The 20,114-nt window shown below is 38.8% G+C and overlaps 1 protein-coding gene across 3 annotated transcripts; it reads right to left on the minus strand.

The window, feature by feature from the left end:
• Window positions 1-4,695: 4,695 nt before the first annotated feature.
• On the minus strand, window positions 4,696-19,979 carry LOC115222178 (metallo-beta-lactamase domain-containing protein 1). Of its 3 annotated transcripts, none has more exons than XM_036511299.1 (6): window positions 19,840-19,979; window positions 10,829-10,888; window positions 9,972-10,070; window positions 8,032-8,195; window positions 6,681-6,795; window positions 4,696-5,193 (listed from the first exon to the last, which is right to left on the minus strand). In XM_036511299.1, the coding sequence occupies exons 1-6, from the start codon at window positions 19,847-19,849 to the stop codon at window positions 4,997-4,999; spliced, it is 645 nt and encodes a 214-aa protein (XP_036367192.1). In that variant the 5' UTR covers window positions 19,850-19,979; the 3' UTR covers window positions 4,696-4,996. The 3 variants fall into 3 exon arrangements, with proteins under 3 accessions (XP_036367192.1, XP_029648183.1, XP_036367191.1); XM_029792323.2 differs by lacking the exon at window positions 19,840-19,979 and adding an exon at window positions 16,266-16,351; XM_036511298.1 differs by lacking the exon at window positions 19,840-19,979 and adding an exon at window positions 14,854-15,037.
• Window positions 19,980-20,114: the final 135 nt, after the last annotated feature.

Here is a 20,114-nt window from a genome sequence, read left to right on the forward strand (position 1 = left end):
ATGATTTGAACTCAGAGAGCTGGAGGTAAACAGAACCAGCCACAGTGTCTGGTGTTCTTGTGATTCTTCCGGTTCATCACCGATATTAGATCTAATCCTAATAATTAGGAAATTTTTGTCTCTCAGGCATTAGCTGTGTCAACGTTCGTTCTGAGAAATAGGAGATTAACACAAAATATTACTATCGCCAGTGGAAGCACATGGCCTAGTGGTTAGAGCAGTGGACTCGCGGTTGAGGGATCGCAGGTTCTAATCACAGACCGGGCGATGTGTGTGTTTATGAGCGAAACAGCTAAGCTCCACACGACTCCGGCAGAAGGTAATGGCGAACTTCTGCTGACTCTTTCGCCAAAACTTTCTCTCACTCTTTCCTCCTGCATCTTGCAGCTCACTTGCAACAGACCGGCATCCCATCCAGGTGGGGAACCTATACGCCATGGAAACCGGGAAACTGGCCCTTATGAACCAGGCATGGCTTGAGAAGGAACAATCATTACTATCACCACACACACACACAATCCCTAGCATTTATAATAAATAACATTGTGAGATTCTGTGGTGTTCATGCTTATCTGTAGAGATATTAGTGTTTCAGTTGGAAGACAATTTTAATGTACAACAATAATTACACCTGTTGCTGTTTAGCCTCAGGTAAGAATTAACCTAACAGACCTCTATTCTACAGAAGGATCAAGGAAATAGTTGATAAAGCTTTCTCCTCATTCAAGACAGTAGAAAGTGATATGTAAGAGAGTTAGCTACTATTTCTAGCAGCTAGAAGCCTTCCCCTGGTTATTGTTGTTGTTGTTGTTGTTGGTGGTGGTGGTGGTGATGGTGGTGTTCGTGTTGGTGGTAGTGGTTGTAGGATGCGGGGGTTACCAGCTGTAAGCTTCAGGCTAATCCATATATTTAACAAACTGGTATTTTAGCCAGGGAAGTCCTAATATTTATTGCTACATTAATCTCTAAGAAGATTATCTATGAATTATCTCAGCATAATTATAAATGCCTATCAAACAGATTAGACCAGAATATTGGTAAAAAAACATGCAAAGATACGCACACAGTACGCATTTATGTATATATTTAGACACACACATACACATATGTATACATATATACATACACATAGATACATATAAACATATACATACATATATATATGTATGTATGCATCACTCTCTCTCATGTGTGTGTGTGTGTGTGTGTGTGTGTGTGTGTGTGTGTATTCATATAATCCAGCATGAAAAATTGTCAAAATACAGATAACATACAAATAACACGCACCAACACACATGCACTCACTCACACACACAGAGTAACACTAACGCATACAACCTTTGTGTTTATTTCAGTAAGAAACCCAGTTGACACTTCTCTCTAACAAACAAAACTCCATTGCTGAAACTTAGACAACAAAAACATCAAAGAAATAGAAAAAATTGGTTTGAAATTTTGGAACAAAACCAGCAACTTTGGTGAGAGGCTAAGTCGATTCCCTTAACCCCAGGGCACAACTTGTATTATACTGGTTCCATGGCATGGAGTGGACGTTTTGACCAAAGCTGACAAACAGGAGGGCCACACCAGATTTCGGTTTGTTTTCTACAGCTGGATGCCCTTCCTAATGCCAACCCCTCCACAGAGTGTCCAGGGTTATTTTCCCTCTCTCTGTAGTTCTTGTTCTCCTTCCAATGTCTTTCTTTCTTTGACCATTCATTCGGACACCTTCTTGTGGTTCTATTCGTCTACATTTTCGGTTTTTCTGTAAATCTCAAAATATCCAAATTTACGTTCCTCTTTCTATTATTTCCTGCCCTGCAGAATCTTGTCTTTTTCCATCCTTTTTTGATTTTCAGCAAAACACTAAATATTCCTTTCACTCTTGTATTTGGTTTTCAAGATTCTTTATGTGAATTTATGTGTTGAAGCATATTTTATTGTATCTGGGAAGAGCCATTCTCTTTTAGTGCCTTATTATTTAACACACTCACCAGTTCATTCAAACTGGTGAGTGTGTTAAATAATAAGGCACTAAAAGACAATGACTCTCCCCAGACACAATAAAACGAAATATTAGCAATATCAAAATCAAATCAAATGGAAATTGTAGTTGCGAGCCCCATGCCAGTAGCACATAAAAAGCACCGTCTGAACGTGGCCGATGCCAGTGCTGCCTTGACTGGCTTCCATGCCGGTGGCACATAAAAGCACCATTTTGTTGATGTAAGCTCCTCTGGCCCCTTGTGCCGGTGGCACGTAAAAAGCACCCACTACACTCTCAGAGTGGTTGGCGTTAGGAAGGGCAACCAGCTGTGAAAAACACTGCCAGGGGCCTGGTGCAGCCTCCTGGCTTCCCAGACCCCAATCGAACCGTCCAGCCCATGCCAGCATGGAAAACGGACGTTAAACGATGATGATGATGATGATGATCCCAGTTTTCTTTTCTGTCTTTCTATTTGCAGTCAGTTTTTTTTTCTCTCTGCAAATGTTCAAATTTTGTGTCTCCGTGTCCCAGCGGCTTCTAGGGTGGTGACACCATCAGACTGAGAGATTCTCTTGGAAGCCGTCAAACTGCTTTTTCTGGGAGATGTTACCTCCAAAGTCAGCCAGAGCAGCATTCTTGTGAAAGTCTACTTGAGCAAAGCAAATGTTTTGGAAAGAATTAACTACAGAGAGATTTTGTTTTTGGATTTGGTTTGCAAGAGTCAAGACTCTTGAAAAGGTTGCAAGAAGCAACGAAAATAAAAATAAGAAAAACGCGGAAATTTCACCGGTGAGTGTGTTAAATTATAAGGCACAAAAAGAAAATGACTCTCCCCAGACACAACAGAATAAGACATTATTAAACTGATGGACCAAGTTATGAAAGTGTGTATTTGGGGAGCGTTGGGGGATGTTTCAGCAAAGTTAATCACAGACAAACCTAGTTTAGGTGAAATGCTGCGAGGTTTTTGCGTCGACGCAAAGAACTGACGAGGCTTTCTTCTAAGGGAGACAACCCAGCTTTTTTCTCTTTTTTTACTAACAAATCCTTTAAACTATTTGGAGAATTTTTCGTTTCAAGGAATCATAAGATGGACTTAGGAACAAAAGATATCAGGAGGCATGGAAGAGAATTTAGTTCTATAATATATAATCCTTATTGTAATCTACTAACGTAAAAATATTGAGTCACATCAATATAGACAAGATATATATATAAAAGTAGGGAGATGAGTCCAGGTCGATATTTCGTTTTTGGATTTGGTCTGCAAGATTCTTTATGTGAGTTCGTGTGTTGAAGCATATTCTGTTGAGTCAAGACTATTGAAATGGTTGCAAGATGCAACGAAAATTTTAGGAAAATAAAAACAAGGAATAAGTGGAAATTTTACTGGTGAGTGTGTTATATTATAAGGCACAAGAAGAAAATGGCTCTCCCCAGACACATCCAGGTCGAAATATAAGTATATATATATATGTATACACACACACCAATTTTTTTTACTAGCTTCAGTCATTTGACAGTGGCCGAGCTGGAGCACTACTTTCATGGTTTTTATTCAGAGCAACCCAGTATAGACTTTATCAAATAAATTTCTTGGTTAGTTAAGCTTTTAATTTAATGCAGGTCTCATTTTAACTTGCACACACACACACACTATCATCATTATCGATCTTTTTTCCTGCTATGCCAGCATAGATGGACAGTCTGTCAGGAACCAGCAGGTCAAATGAAGCCAACCACAAAAGTGGTTGGCTTCAGGAACGGTTTCCTGTACCCTGGGTGTTTTTTTTCTGCCAAAGTATCTGCATTACTAAGTTTGGTTTATAACTCTTTTAAGAGTCTCACGTCTGTGAAGAGAAATGGAAGAAAATGTCCTGACCACACACACACACACACATTCATGCTCAGTTTCTTTTTACCAAAAAAGACATTGGTTAATCATTCTCATCACATTACATCCACTTTCCACACTGGAATGGGTTTGATAGGTTATCACACTCCAACTAACCCTCACCCCAAAGGCCAGGTACACACAGAACTGATCAGCTTAACTCTAAAATAAAAGTTACTTGGCCCAACAAACAGTGGAGGGAGATCAAACCTGGAACCATGTGATTACACACTAAACATTCTCACCACACACCTACACTGACTAAATTTTCTGATTTTCCAAGTATGTTTGGCACTCGAGCCCCGTGCTAGTAGGGTATTAAGAGCACCATCCGAGTGTGATTGTTGCCAAAGCAGCTAACTGGCTTCCCTGCCAGTGGCACGTAAAAGACACCATTCGAGCGTGATCGTTACCAGCATCGCCTTACTGGCACCCGTGCCAGTGGCATGTGTAAAAGATTTGAGCGAGGTCGTTGCCAGTATCGTCTGACTGGCCCTGTGCCGGTGGCACGTAAAAGCACCCACTACACTCTCAGAGTGGTTGGCATTGGGAGGGGCATCTAGCTGTAGAAACTCTGTCAGATCAAGATTGAAGCCTGGTGCAGCCATCTGGTTCACCAGCCTTCAGTCATTCGTCCAACCCATGCTAGCATGGAAAGCGGACGTTAAACAATGATGATGATGATGATGATGTTTCGGCCTTATTCTTGCCTCATCACCAAAGCATATCCTTCACTGCGCTTACCAAAACAGCAAAGAAAGACTCACTAATTCTGAACATTGATTAAAGAGTTTTGAATATATTTTCATTATTCAATATTCCTTTATTGATTTTTAAACTTACAGTCATTTTCCATTTTCAAAATCGTTAACCCATGCAGACTCTGTTTCATCTTCTGTGAATCTTTAAACATTTATCAACATCTTTAATCTCTGTTTATCTTCTTACAGTTAGTCACTTATTATTTATTTACTGAAACACATTTAGAGATATTGGTAACTCTGCTGCCTCGTCAATGAAATAAACTGGTGACCTCAAGCATGTGTAATAGATTTTATTGATCAAATAAAGATCTTAACAAATAAATTTGGGATATTTTGGAAATGTGAGAGAAATTAGTCATTGAGTAATACCATCTGTATTTGCTTCTTGCAAGACTCTGGTACTTGGAACATGGGACCATGACCAGGAATGATGTGGTCGGCTATTTTTAAAATATCAGCTCTGTACTGTTCTTGGGACTCTGGCTTTTGACTCGACTGTTGCCACAAATGGGGTTTTTCAAGATCTTCCTGGCATTCAAACAGATCACCTAAAATTAAACAGAAATAGAAGATTCATTAATTCAAGAATTAATTAAGCAGAAATAGGAGATTCATTAATTAAAGTTTCCTTTAAATTCCTCCCACTCAAAACTTGACATGGTTGCCCAATAACAAAAAAAAATAAATGCGCTCTTTTTTGGGTTTCCCGGTTTCTATGGCGTATGTGTTCCCCAGCTGGATGGGACGCCAGTCCATCGCAACGTTACTCATTTTTGCCAGCTGAGTGGACTGGTGCAACGTGAAATGGAGTGTTTTGCTCAAGAACACAATGCGTCGCTCGGTCCAGGAATCGAAACCACAATCTTCGGACGTTAAACGATGATGATGATGATATATATATATATATATATATATATATATATATATACACATATATTCACGGTGAACTCTCTCATCGAATGTACAGATGATTTGTTTATTGTGACCAAATGTTCATGCCACACATTAGCTTACACTCTCTGTCAAATTGACATTGTCTGATCAGGTGCACAGTGTGCTTGTGCCACAGGTCAGGTGTCAAAGTGATTGCAGAGCAACGCGAGATGAATTTTTTTTTTTCTCAAGAACACAACACACCACCCGGTCTAGGGATTGAAATCACAATCTAGAGATTGTGAATGTAACACCTTAACCATATATATAAAAATTTAAATGAGGTCATTGATGTAAACCTTGTTAACTAAATTAGTGATAACATGTGATTTCAATAAATAAATACTTGCTGTTCATTGGGTAGGTTAAGAAGGGAAGAAGAAGTGGTGAGTCTGTGTAACTGGAGGTGAGGGTAAGGTACAGTGTGTGTGTGTGCTTGTGTGCGTGCTTGTGTGTGTACGTGTGTGCAAGTGGAAGTAGGGTAGCATTAGTTAGTGGAAGTGATGGGGGTGTGCATAGTTGTTAGGTGGGTAGTGTGAAAGTCTGGATGTAAGAAAGCTGTACAAATAGTGTGGGAATAAAAGTTTTTATGAAGCATATGAAATGGGAAGAATAAACCTGTTGGTTAAAAAATGACTATCAATGACTAAAATAAGTCTGAATCTGTAACATATCGTTTTTGTTTCGATTTAAATTGTCACAATTTACTTGAAGTCTCTGAATGAGGAACAAAATAAACCTGTTTTGAGTAAATTATTAGGAAAAAAAAATAAGATCAACAAACATGTCTACAGACAATGCATGTTGACAGCAATGAAGTTCCACGAACATGTGGCAAATTCAGATGTCAATATCCTGGGTCTCGCTCACAGACGAGTGGTGACATTTATACTGTGGACCTTTTTAAGCAATTATTTGTCACCAGGTGGTGCTCATTCAGGCCAAAATAATGGCAGTATCATTTGGTTCACACGACCATTGATATATGCCTTTCACCGACATTGACAGCCAGAGGTTCTTTCGGTAAACATTACTGCTACATGGGCTGATCCATGTGACGCTTAGAGCTACTGCTGTTGGAATAGAGGAAAGGTATACTCACCTGTGATGGCTACAACACCAAGAGGTGTGCTTTTGACAATGACCGATACGTCTTCCCCTGTGTGACCAGGAGTGGCAATTACTTCAACATAATCATCGATTTCATAAGGAATGCCCTAACGAAACAAAACAAAAAAACAATCAATACAGGTATGTAAATGGTCAAAAGTGTTAAGGACATCAGACTGTACAGTTTTATAGGGCGTACCACCAAACTGGCCCTCATGCCGGTGGCACGTAAAAGCACCCACTACACTCTCAGAGTGGTTGGCGTTAGGAAGGGCATCCAGCCATAGAAACTCTGCCAGATAAGATTGGAGCCTGGTTTGCCAGACCTCAGCCAAATCGTCCAACCCATGCTAGCATGGAAAGCAGACGTTAAATGATGATGATGATGATGATGCTACTTGCTCCAATTTGCTTGACAGATAAAATAAGTTCCACACCAGCACACACACACACACACACACATATTCTTACACAAGAATGTTGTGTAAATGTGGCTTCAAGTTTCCAGTGAGTAAGCCATTATCAGACTGCAATCAAACTGCAGTTCAAAGATGACTTAACTCACCGGAACTTCCAAATCACTGTCAACAACATTCTTGTTAAAGCATGATAAATTTGTACTCTAAAAAAGTACAGAGTAACTCATCAGATTAAAGTAAAATTATTTTTATTATAACTGAATATAAAAACAAACATTAATATATAAACACACACACACGGAAGGGCATCCAGCTGTAGAAACTCTGCCAAATCAGACTGGAACCTGGTGGCAGCTCTCTGGTTTACCTGTTCCAGACAAACTACCTAAGCCATGCCAGCATGGACAACAGACATTAAATGATGATGATGATGATGATGACAGTGACCGCCATCGCCTGGTGTCAAAACAAAGAGGCACCAACACACATATGACAGGCTTCTATCAGTTTCCACCCATCAAATCCACTCGCAAAGCCTTGTTTGGCCCAGGGATCTTCTAAAAGAAACTTTTCCCAAGGTGGGACTGAACTCAGAGCCATGTGGTTGGGAAGCAAACTTCTTAACCACACAGCTGCAGTGTTTTGTTTTATAAACAACAACGAAACCAATATATTACGGAGATGTACTTGCATAGTGAGTGACCTGATCTGAGATCGTGTGCTGGAACGAAAACAATTGCAGCGTGGAAGGTGTTTATAAGCCATTTAAGAAACACACAAAAACCGTTCGATTCACTTCAACATTTAAATTTAAATGTTGAAGTGAATCTAACGGTTTTGTGTGTTTCTTAAATGGCTTATAAACACCTTCCACACTGCAATTGAAACCAATATAATTATTTTTTTTTAAATCAATGATGTTACCTCTTTAAAGTCGTGCATCAAATATCGGTTTCGAATGCAGATGTCATAAGATACAATATAAATAGCATTGGTGAATAGGTTCAGGTTGCCAACGTGGTCCAGGTGTCCGTGCGTACACACAACGTAATCAATATCTGAAGGGAGCACAGCATGTTTGGCAAGACCTACAAAACAGGAAAGTTATTTGTCATAAACTCTGTGATAAGATTAACCCTTTCGTTACCATATTTATTTTGAGATGCTCTCTGTTTCTTTCAATTATTTCAAATATAACAAAGAATTTAGTAAAATAACTTAGTTATCATTAAGCTGGTATTAGGAACATAAATTGTGACTAAGGTTTGGTGGAAGATTTTAATTCAAAACTTATGGAAACAAGACATTTGTACCACAGAGCCAGAGCCAGTTTCAGCTGGGTTGGTAATGAAAGGGTTAAACATTATTAGGGATTGTATAAAGAATTTGTTAAAACATTTATTATATTGTGGAAGAATAAACAATTTATAGCAGATAGATTTGAACAACGAAATCTTATGTGGACCCCTTCCTCTAGGGGCCATGTGAACCCTGGTTGAGACCCTTTCATTACCGTATTTATTTTGAGAGGTGTTGTGTTTCATCATCATCATCATCATTTAGCGTCCGTTTTCCATGCTAGCATGGGTTGGACGGTTCTACTGGGGTCTGCGAAGCCAGAAGGCTTCATCAGGCCCAGTCAAATCTGGCAGTGTTTCTACGGCTGGATGCCCTTCCTAACGCCAACCACTCCATGAGTGTAGTGGGTGCTTTCCACGTGCCACCCGCACTGGTGCCAGACAGAGCTGGCAAACGGCCACGAACGGATGGTGCTTTTTATGTGCCACCGGCACGAGGGCCAGGCGAGGCTGGCAACGGACACGAAACGGGGCGGTGCTGGCAACGGTCGCGAAACGGAAAGTTCTCTTACATGCCACCGGCACTGGTAACACATCTGCAATTTCCATTGATCGATTTCCATTGATCGATTTCGATTCTGATCCTCACTTGCCTCAATGGGTCTTCACAAGCAGAGTTTCGACATGCCACCGGCACTGGTAGCACATCCGCAATTTCCATTGATCGATTTCGATTCTGATCCTCACTTGCCTCAACACGTCTTCACAAGTATCAACACGTCTTCACAATTTTATATATATATATATATATATATATATATATATATAGATTAAATTATAGTATTTAGTTTTCACTTAATGTATATTTTGTATTTTATATATATATATTTATTTATTTATTTATTTGTTTTAAATATTTTAATTAATTGTATTTTATTTCCTAATTATAATGATATACTATAGTTTAACATTTTTTCTTATATATGTTAACATTTTATTTTTATAGATATAATAAATATTTATACCTTTTTATTCTATTTTTTTATTTAAACAAAAATATCTTTATATATATAAACAGCAAAATGTCTGTCTTTGTGTGTGTATATCTTTTATACAAATCCACAATGTTTCATGGTCATTCAAAACCGTCCAAGGGTGGTCGTGTACATCTTTACATTTCCCCAGTCACCCCACAAAGCCATTAAAAAATCAATAGAAGTGACTTTTTTTGTGAATTTACTATCCCAAATCCAATAACAAAGAATTTAGTAAAATAACTTAGTTATCATTAAGCTAGTGTTAGGAACATAAATTGTGACTAAAGTTTGGTGGAAGATTTTAATTCAAAACTTATGAAAACAAGACATTTGTACTCAGAGCCAGAACCGGTTTCAGCCGGGTTGATAATGAAAGGGTTAACAAATATCAAAGGACAATGGTTGCCAGTTGGCATGAATTAGGAAAAAATTTAATGCAAAAGATATTTTGGAATATTCTTAAATGCTAATGACAACAAGTTCTACATTTTGGTCTGCATGGAACTGAATCAAAATAGATATTCCTTACCTTGAATAATATCCTCTTTATCCCATGGGTTTCCGGTGTCAACAATTATTTTATGGGGTCCATTTACAAAGGTGACTGTCCCAGAGGCATTTTCTTCACCTAGACAATAGAAATGGTAGTCTGTGTCTTTAAACAAGAAAACAACTCAAATGTTTCTAAGTGAATTTAACTATATTCTTCATATTTCTTCATTGTGTTTGTAAGGTGGACCATTGAGAAAAAAAATAACAAAAATAAAGAAGAAACAAACCAACTGTGACGTGTAACAATAAGGATGGAAGAAATGTTTGAAGCGGAACCATCTAAAGCATTTTGGGGTTAAGTTTGGCATAGAAAGGTTGGATACATAACAGATATGGCTACAACAAAATAATAATAATAATAGCTGTACAAGATCAAGCATTAAGGACTAATTGGATAAAAGCCAAGATAGACAAAAACCAATTAGATTCCCAATGTAGATTATGCAAATCAAAAGAGGAAAGCGTTACTCATATGGTAAGTGAATGTAGAGATGCTGGCAGAGAAAGAATACAAGAAAAGACACGACAATCTAGAAAGAGTAATCCACTGGGAGTTACGTAGAAAGCTATATATTATATTATATTCTGTAATGGAATAAATATTGGTAAATATTTCCAGGTATCTCAGGGTCTGATCATTAACCAACATTAGGAAAAAATCCAGAAGAAAAAATTATGGACATTGAATTGATAAAGTTTAAATTGAAGAGTTTTCAACAATTAACATTCTTTTCAGGCAAAACAGCTTTTGATGTCAACAAAATAGTTTGCCTTCGATGTAATCTAGTAAAAATGGAATCTCTTCCGTAATAGAAAATAGGAAATGATGCTAACCTCCAACTTCAGAATATTGGTAACCTTCTTTGATAACAAACACTTGGTACATTTTCGAAGCTGGAAATAGAAAAGCCAAATATGTAAATGTGTGTGTGTGGGTGTGTGGGTGTGAGAGAGAGAGAGAGAGAAGGGGCGGGGGGGGGGGTTCTGCAAGTGAGTTCGTAATTGCATCTTTTTCTTGTGTGTTTGCTGGTTTGTAAACAATGGCTCTGCGCTGATGGTGTTGTTTGCTTGCCGTCCACTGCAGAAACATGTCCAGGCCTCTTGACCAAGACTTGACCTTTTGCGATATTTCTAAACAAAAGCTTTCCTCATACAATGTTGTTTGTCTCCAGTTCTCCGTGTCAACGTGTTGAGGCTGTTTGTTCGTTTGATAAACTGTGAGATCACCACCACATTGGAAACAGGTAGGGGTTGGCTTCAGGAAAGGGGCCTAGCAATAGGAAAACTGCCCCAACGTATTGCTGCTAGACCCACAAGTGTGGCAAAAAGAAAGACATTAAAACAAAAGTTTTTACATATACACAGACATCAATGTTTGTCTTTATGTTCACTTATAATAAAGACAATTTTACATTAATCTGATGGGTCACTCCTGTACTCTTGTAGAATACATATTTATTATTCTTTTACAAGAATGAAAGTAATTTCAAAGTTTCAACCAACTAAGATATCATCAGACTGCCTCATCATCATCATCATCATTTAGCGTCCGCTTTCCATGCTAGCGTTGGTTGGACGGTTCAACTGGGATATGGGAAGCCAGAAGGCTGCACCAGGCTCCAGTCTTATCTGGCAGTGTTTCTATGGCTGGATGCCCTTCCTAACGCCAACCACTCCGTGAGTGTAGTGGGTGCTTTTTACATGCCACCGGCACAGTTGCCAGACGGGGCTAGCAAACGGCCACGGTCGGATGGTGCTTTTTACGTGCCACCGGCACGGGGGCCAGGCAAGGCTGGCAAACGGTCACAGTCAGATGGTGCATTTTACGTGCCACCGGCATGGGGGCCAGGCAAGGCTGGCAACAGCCACGATCGGATGGTGCTTTTTACGTGCCGACATACTAAGCATGTCTACCTGCTTGAAATAACAGTCAAAACTCTTATTAAATCGCCAATAAGAGTTTTGACAGTTATTTCTAGCAGGTTGACATACTTTGTATGTCCTTTGATTAATTTTAATGCTATTTTTGGGCCTGCTATCGCCTGTGTCATTGATTCTGTTATTATCATTTTTAAAATAGTTACATTGGATAATAATAGAATTAATGACACCTTCGCAAATTAATTTTTGGTGAATTATATTTATATATATATATATAATATATATATATATATATATATATATATATATTGCCAGTGTATCATATAGCCGAAAGAGAAGCACTCACTAAAACAGTGGTTCCCAAAGTGGGCAGTACTGCCCCCCCTGGGGGGGGGGGAAAGTTCCAAGGGGGCATGGAAGAAAAGTGGGTTGATAATGGGGTAGTGATTCATGTAAAGACAACAAAATAATGGGTTTGTTAGGTAAAGTTTTACTTGTGAAACTCAGTTGATGCTTTGAATTTACTTCAGAAAGATGTCTATGTTTATGACAGTTTGGGAGTGCTAGGAATGTGGCCTAGGTGTCAAGTGGGCGACCACCCAAAAAAGTTTGGGAACCACTGCTCTAAAGCTTAGAGCAGTGGTGTATTTATATGCAGTTAAGTCTATATTCGGTCATAGAGTGACCAATGGTTTTGCATCCACAAAGGGCTTAGCCCCGTGGACAATTTGTCAGACTCTACAGCCGAAGGACATACAGTTCTATGACCGGTCATAAACTTAACTGCATATAAATATATAAAATAAAATAATAAATGCGCCCTTTTAACACCTAGCCGGGCTCATGGTTTTAATGGCGTATGTGTTCCCCAGCTGGACGGGACACTAATCCATCGCAGCGTTACTCATTTTTGCCAGCTGAGTGGACTGGAGCAACGTGAAATGAAGTGTTTTGCTCAAGAACACAATGCGTTGCCCGGTCCAGGAATTGAAACCAGAATCTTACAATCATGATGCTGACACCCTAACCACTAAACCATGCGCATCCACATATAAATATATAACATCTCGTTGTTTTGTCATATCATCTCAGTAGCAATTTAAACTTTGCAAATGCTAAAATTTTAATAAGTTTCTCAACACCAATACTTACAAACGTTGATATTGTAGGGTTAAAGGGTTGTGGCTATGTTCTTAGCTGAGAAACCAATAACGAGGCCAATATGGAATGAGTTGTATACTTTAAATAAACCGACTCTTAATTAAAAGATATCATTTGTCACCACAGGCCTCAAGTATGTAAAGAATGTCACTTAGTCATCCTGTGTGTAATTATTAATTTTATGTAACGATTAATCCAATACGGAGAAACAAGACCAACAGAACCACTTGTCAATAGGAAAAGATCAATTGTTATATTTGGAACAGACAGGAAACAAATATTTGATGATAGTTTAGTGTCAGGCACGTCATGTCAATAAATGACTATAAAGGATAGGTGATCAGAGCCTTGCTAAATAAGGTATGACAGCAGTTCTGTATAGGCTGAGTGCATCTGTTTGTGTGTGTGTGTGTGTAACAAGGAGGTTGTAACAGAGCCTAAGGCTGAACAAAGGGAAATAACTACTTAAAGGTAAAGCGTTAGGGATTAAGGAAAAATCGGGTTTAATGCCATAATTTTGCATATTAGTCCAATAATAACAACACAGTCATAATATCAAATATAAATGGTTTTCTTGACAATCCTCAGAGATATTCAGAAATGTGATTAATTCTTGATTTCTGTGGTACTGTGTGGATTAAGAAATTCTCTTCACTACGACATGGTCCTGGATTTCTGGCAAAGGACAGACATACATAATCCCCTTTATATATATATACACACACGCACACACATGCATAACATCATCATCTAACATCCGGCTTCCATCCTGGAAAGCCTCTTCTGTATCCATAACTTCCACTGGGTATACCATATGGAATACATCTTTCCTACATTGATATGTAGGGAACAGGACCATTTATCTGATAGGGGTAGGGTCCTGACTGTTTTCTTGCTTACTAGAACCTTGATCTTAGCTAAGTTAACCTTAAGACCCTTTGAGTCCACGTTTTGCTTCCACACCTGGATTTTCTTTTCTATTTACACACACACACACACACACACTGCCATAGTCTCCTTTAGAGAGACTTATTAATATTAATATATATATATATTATATATATATATATATATATATATATATATATATATATAAAACCTGAAACCATGTGGTTAGGGAGCAAACTTCTCAACTATACAACCATGCCTGTGCATACACACACATGCACAAACATGGCTGTGTGGTTAATTTCGCTTCCACACTATGTGATTTGGAGAGTGAATTCAGCAGAAGGAAGCTGAAAAGCTCAGCATATATAAACAAACATGGTTGTTTGGACATTCGCAATATTCAAGGTTAGTTGTGGTTGAAACTTCTATCAAACTTGCATTTGAAGTTATGTGGAATAAGAGATCTCTCTGTAGGAAAACAAATAAGGGTTAGCATCAGGAAGGGCAACTGGCTGCAAAACAAATGGTTTAATAACATTTCTATCTAACCCATGCAAGCATGAAAATAAAACTGATGTAAAACAAGCAAACACACACACATACATATGTACAGGGTGCGGCAGAAATACCTCCCACATTTGAAAAGTAGACAAAAGGAAACAGAAAATTATGAAAAATTAATTTTTCTGTTGTTTAAACAAAGGGTCACAGTTTTTTGTTCATTAGCGAAAGGAAAACATCATTGGCACCTGCATAAGTTCATTAGCAACACATGGGTGAAAGTTTAAAATGTGGGAGGTATTTCTGCCGCACCCTTTACTTATATTTATTGGTGTTCTTTGAGCTAAGTCTACCGAGTTACAGACACTCACTCCCTTCTCACTCTCAGCCAAGAATGCAGTGAATCTAACGACGTTATAGTTCACCTGATGCCATATATAATAACTGCGGTAAATAAATGGTAGAGCAGAACGTTGTTAATCTCTCATTACTATAAGTAGCTTTATCAGATCAAATACTGCAACAGATATGGGGAAGATCTTCCATTAAAGAGTTCTGGCAGAAACAAGCGAATGAAGCGGCGGTCTTTAAATGAGAAACCATAACCATTTCATTTTGACATAAACAAAAACAGTCACCATGGAAACGATGGACGAATCACAACGCTCCAGCCAACGAGAGAGCCTCTATGTGGTCGCTTCAATTGCTAAAAATAGCTGCCAAATTCCCCTGAAATTTCACGCTGGTGTTTTAAGGAAGGGTATATTACATGAAACGAAACCAGATACACTATCAATGAAAATGAGACGAGGCGGTCATGAGAGAAAGATCTTCGATCATAGGTCAGCAGGATGAGAGCTGACCTGGGCCTAAACAACGACAAACCTGAAGTAAAAATATATTCGAGACATTTAGAAGGCACGTTAACAGGAATCAGGTGAATCATTGGCTTTGGTCCATCTTTTAAATTGAGATCATCGACAGGGTAACAGGAACGATTCTAGAAATGACTTGCTGCCAACTTTTACGAAGAAACATCGACACAATCCCAGAACTATGGTTAGAGTTTTGCGGTTGTGTCAATGTTGACTCATAAAAGTTGGCAACAGTCATTGTTTTATATCGAGTTGTTATTGTTTTTAGCCCCCGGGTCAATCCTAGTCCAGTGGACTCATGATTCAAGACAACCCAACTGTGACCATCGATCAGTTTATTTTGGATTGTGTTATCCAATGAGTCCTTATTTTTGAAAGAAACGTAAAAGACATGCAGTAGGTTTGGCTGCTATTTCTAACAGACCGATGAGCATCCCTTGTTCTATTTTTGCTGATGATGGACAGACAGGATTAGGTTTTATAGAATACGGGTTCGATTCACGATGTGGCACACGAAAACATTATTATTCTTAATTATACTAATATCTGTATTTAATTAAATAAAATACAGTCTTAATAATTATTTTAATTCCATTCAATATTTGATATCAGAGAGAAAGAAAAGAAATGCGGTTTTAAATAAAATAACCTCAATAGGTGACTCTAATTAGCGAAGCATAAATAATTAACAGCAATTAGTGGCAAATATCCAAGTATTTTAAGCAGATAAATGCTTTTATGCCGTTTTAACCATATCAAGACAAACAACAACAATTAGGGCTAACGTCTATGAAACTAAAAAATTAATTACAAATCTCTGATATGTGCGATGAGAGGAAATATATTGGCAAATAAATAAATACCAATTAATGATCTATGATCGACAAATTAAATAAATAAATGCTAAGTAATGAAAAAGTTAGAAAAGGCGAAAAAACGAAAGAGAAAAAAGTATATTTTACCGAATTTGAGAGAAAATTCCGGAAAATTCAAAGAAAGAAAAATAATGGTTATCTGTCCTTGTGTAGTGTGGAATTCTGGGAAGCAATTAATTACATCTTTAATTAAAGTTTGAAGTATATTGCTTTACAAGGCAGTCAATAATTTACTAATTAATCTTTTAACATCGTTTGTTAGTTGGACAGTGCGTTGTTTAATGTAGTTACGGTTAAGTAATTAAGCTAATAATTTATGGCTTTGCGGTATTGAGTTTAAAAACATAAAAAAAGCAAAAAAATTCAGTTTCCGAAGTAGACGAACCTTAATGATTTGCGACAAAGGCACAAAATACAAATTTAAAGTGAAAAAAATCTTGTCAGAAGAAGAAGAAGAATAATAATAATAATAATAATAATAATAATAATAATAATAATAATAATAATAATAATCTTTTCTAGGGCCGCACACAAAAGGAAAAGGGACAATACAAAACTAGGGATAAGTGGGGCTTAGCACAAAATAAAAATTCGACAGGCGCAGGAGTGGCTGTGTGGTAAGCAGCTACTTACCAACCACATGGTTCCGGGTTCAATCCCACTGCGTGGCACTTTGGCCAAGTGTCTTCTACTATAGCCGATCAAAGTGGATTTGGATGTGTGTCTACGTTCCCGTAACTTAGCGGTTCGGCAAAAAAGAACCGATAGAATAAGTACTAGGCATTCAAAGAATAAGTCCTGGGGTCGATTTGTTAGACTAAAAGGTGGTGCTCCAGCATGGCCGCAGTCAGATGACTGAAACAAATAAATGCTCCAGAGAGGGAAGGGTTCACCAAAGACACTTCAGGTACCTCTCTCTCCTCAAACTCATGTCTGTTCTGCCATCACAAAGCTCTCAGTCGCGTGTGTGTGTCATTTTATACCGATTGAGAGGCTCAGAAAGGAAGGTGTCAAAAGATGACACGATCGCTGGAGCCTATTTCAGATGAAGTCATGATCGACCAGATTCTGTTGATCATATGGGTAATATTCTTTCCAGGTGTAGTCGCGATTGGTTAGATTCTTACTATATATTTGTTTCCAGCCCTTTGAACGCTTCTTCTTTCGCCGTAGCCGCTAGATAGACGAAAACTACCTTCCCTTCTCTACACGGTTAAAAAAAAGTAGCGGGGACTTCCTCTCGATGGACTCGGCTGATAACCGGATCCATCCAACAGTTGGACAGAGTAGAACTCCCTGGTAATACTGCCGAGCTAGAGATTTATGGATATTATACATTGCCGCCCGCGCCCCGTCCGAACCCCCCCCCCCTCGGAAGACGCCATTTAATTGATCCCTCCCTACGTCCAGAGTGTCCGCGGGAACGTCGTCGCTCTTGCCCACCACTAATCCTCTTTACATAATGGCAATCAACGAAGACCCATTCCTTACAAACTGATTACGATGTCGACGTTCCCTTTTATTGTTTACAAATTAATTTCAATCGTTACAAATTGGTGGCCCAACTTTACATATCTATAAAGCCATCAAAAGCTTGTTTATTTTAAAGTTTTTTGATTTATTATTAGTGATGCTTAATATGTTTTGCTAAAATTGCTGTTTCTTTTCAGATATCATCAGAAAAAGGTAATTAAAATTCATTAAATTGACAGATCTATCGGACTTTCAAAGAGGTCAAATTGTTGGTGCTCGTATGGCAGGCGCTAGCGTGACGAAAACAGCCGAAATGTTTGGTGTATCAAGAAATACTGACTCGAAAGTAATGACAGCCTTTGTGAAAGAGGGAAAAACCTTCTCGTCGAAATAAAACTTCGGAAGAGGAGGGACCGTTGGATTCTTATGCGAATTGTTAGAAAGGATCACAAAAGTACAGATCCCAAAATTACTGCAGAGCTTAATGACCACCTCGAGAACCCAGTTTCCACAAAAACTGTTCGCCGGAAGCTACACAAAGCTGGATTTCATGAGAGGGCTGCAATCAGAAAACCACTACTTTCAAAAATAAACGTTGCAAAGCGTTTAGAGGGGAATAAACACATACAAAATTGATCCCGAGAGCAGTGGACGAATGTTATTTTCTTGGACGAATCATCCTTTACCTTATTTCCGACCACCAGCCGAGTATACGTGTGGAGAGAGCCAAAAGAAGCATTTGACCCAGACTGTCTTCTTCCAACTGTTAAACATGGAGGAGATCTGTGATGATCTGAGGAGCTGTATCTTGGAAATCCGCCGGCCCAATGGTTTCCCTTCATGGCAGAATTAATAGTCAAGACTATTGAAGCATTTTATCTGATCAAATTTGTAGCGTACTCTTAGTGAAATTCACCCCATCCTCTCTCTCTGATATATATAACACAAATACGGACGTAGCAGATAACAGCTAACCTTCGGTAACTTGGGCCCTGTTGTGTCCACTACTCTGATTGGTTGGTTTTGGTGCAGTTTGTCTCTTGCTTTATTTCGCGCCAATGTGCGACCCAACCAATCGCAGCCTTGTGATAAGGTCCCGTGACACAGTCTTCTAAATTCTCTTCTGGAGCCTTCTATTTGCTGTAAAAGTTTCAGCGATTTACCCTATCTCGTCTTTGGTTCTCACCACTAACCACAGAGCATTCAGCCATGTTCCAGCGACAGACAAAACCAGCAGTATTCAGGACCTCCACCACCGTCGCCTTCATCTTAACGTTGCCTTCAATCTTAACGTCGTCTCCATCTCCGTTGCCTTCATCTTATCGACGCCAACACACGCCCAGGTTTAACTTCTCACTGTTTGTGAATACTTCACCATGGTTAACAGTAAGCTCAACCTGCGAGAACCTTCTGTACCAAGTTACGCGGCACAGCATAGCAGCCACAACCGCTACACGACATGTGTTCAACCGGCTCTGCAATTGTCGCCTCAACCTCATTGTTACAGAACTACTGCTATTGCGTTCATCAGCTGTGGGCATCACTTCAGAAGTTCGATGCAAGTAATGTCCTTGTAAGGGACGTCTTTAAAAGTCTTTGATTATGTTTGAGATGTGAAATAGGTTATTAACGTTACTCATCTAAGAGCATCAACTCTCAGATCGATTGTGCCGACAAAGCTGTATCGACTCAACTATTCCCCAATTTTCACTACTGACTGTCACACTCTGCGATATATTAATTACCAACTTGCTAACATTTCTGACAAGAACCCACTTCTCTGCAGACGAAACTCCTAGTCGTACTTAATCTTCCCTCAACCACACTGGGCGAGTGAAGGTTGGGTAGGTTCAGTCAGTACATCAGTTCCGGCTTGGAGATCCAAAGGACTTCGTGAATTTCTTAAGGTGAGAAGCTCCTAGTCCCTTCCTAGGGCGAGGGGAGGCAAAGCAACTTCGGTTTAATTTGAAGCATTTCTCTCGGAGGCCCATGCACAACGTTTACATTTCTGATCCAATGCCCTGCCTTTTTAAACAGACACCTCGATAGTCATCTCCAATGATTACACGAAATTTCCAACAATTCAAAAACACAGTATTCAGATCCAAAGAAACAATCTTGTACTTAACCAACACTTTTAGTTTTTGAACAAAACAAAATTTAAATGCTTTAAAGTCTCTACAAACACCTGGCCTCATAATTAATGGTGCTACCTGGTGATCTCACATCTATAACAGCAAAAACCGTCGATTCAAGACCTGTTAATATTTCAGTTCAAAGTAGTCGCAGCTTTGTGGGTCTTGTACAAAATACAAAAAAATCTACAATGGAATTCCGTTTCAGTATCCTGGGCAGTGCTGTTGCAGCACATACAAGCAATCTAAAGCGCATCCCAACATTCTAGTTTATAGCGAATTCGCCAAAATTCATCCACCAACACATTCCTACAACTTGTCTTCTACA

This window comes from Octopus sinensis, linkage group LG19, assembly GCF_006345805.1.
Source record: "Octopus sinensis linkage group LG19, ASM634580v1, whole genome shotgun sequence".
NCBI classification, from domain to species: domain Eukaryota; kingdom Metazoa; phylum Mollusca; class Cephalopoda; order Octopoda; family Octopodidae; genus Octopus; species Octopus sinensis.

Excerpts from the sequence above, each read along its gene's own strand:
- LOC115222178 (XM_036511299.1), bottom strand. Across the intron at positions 8,196-9,971 it reads TAAAGAGGATATTATTCAAG|GTCTTGCCAAACATGCTGTG; the intron begins GTAAGGAATATC and ends CCTGTTTTGTAG. Across the intron at positions 5,194-6,680 it reads TGGTGTTGTAGCCATCACAG|GTGATCTGTTTGAATGCCAG; the intron begins GTGAGTATACCT and ends GTTTAATTTTAG.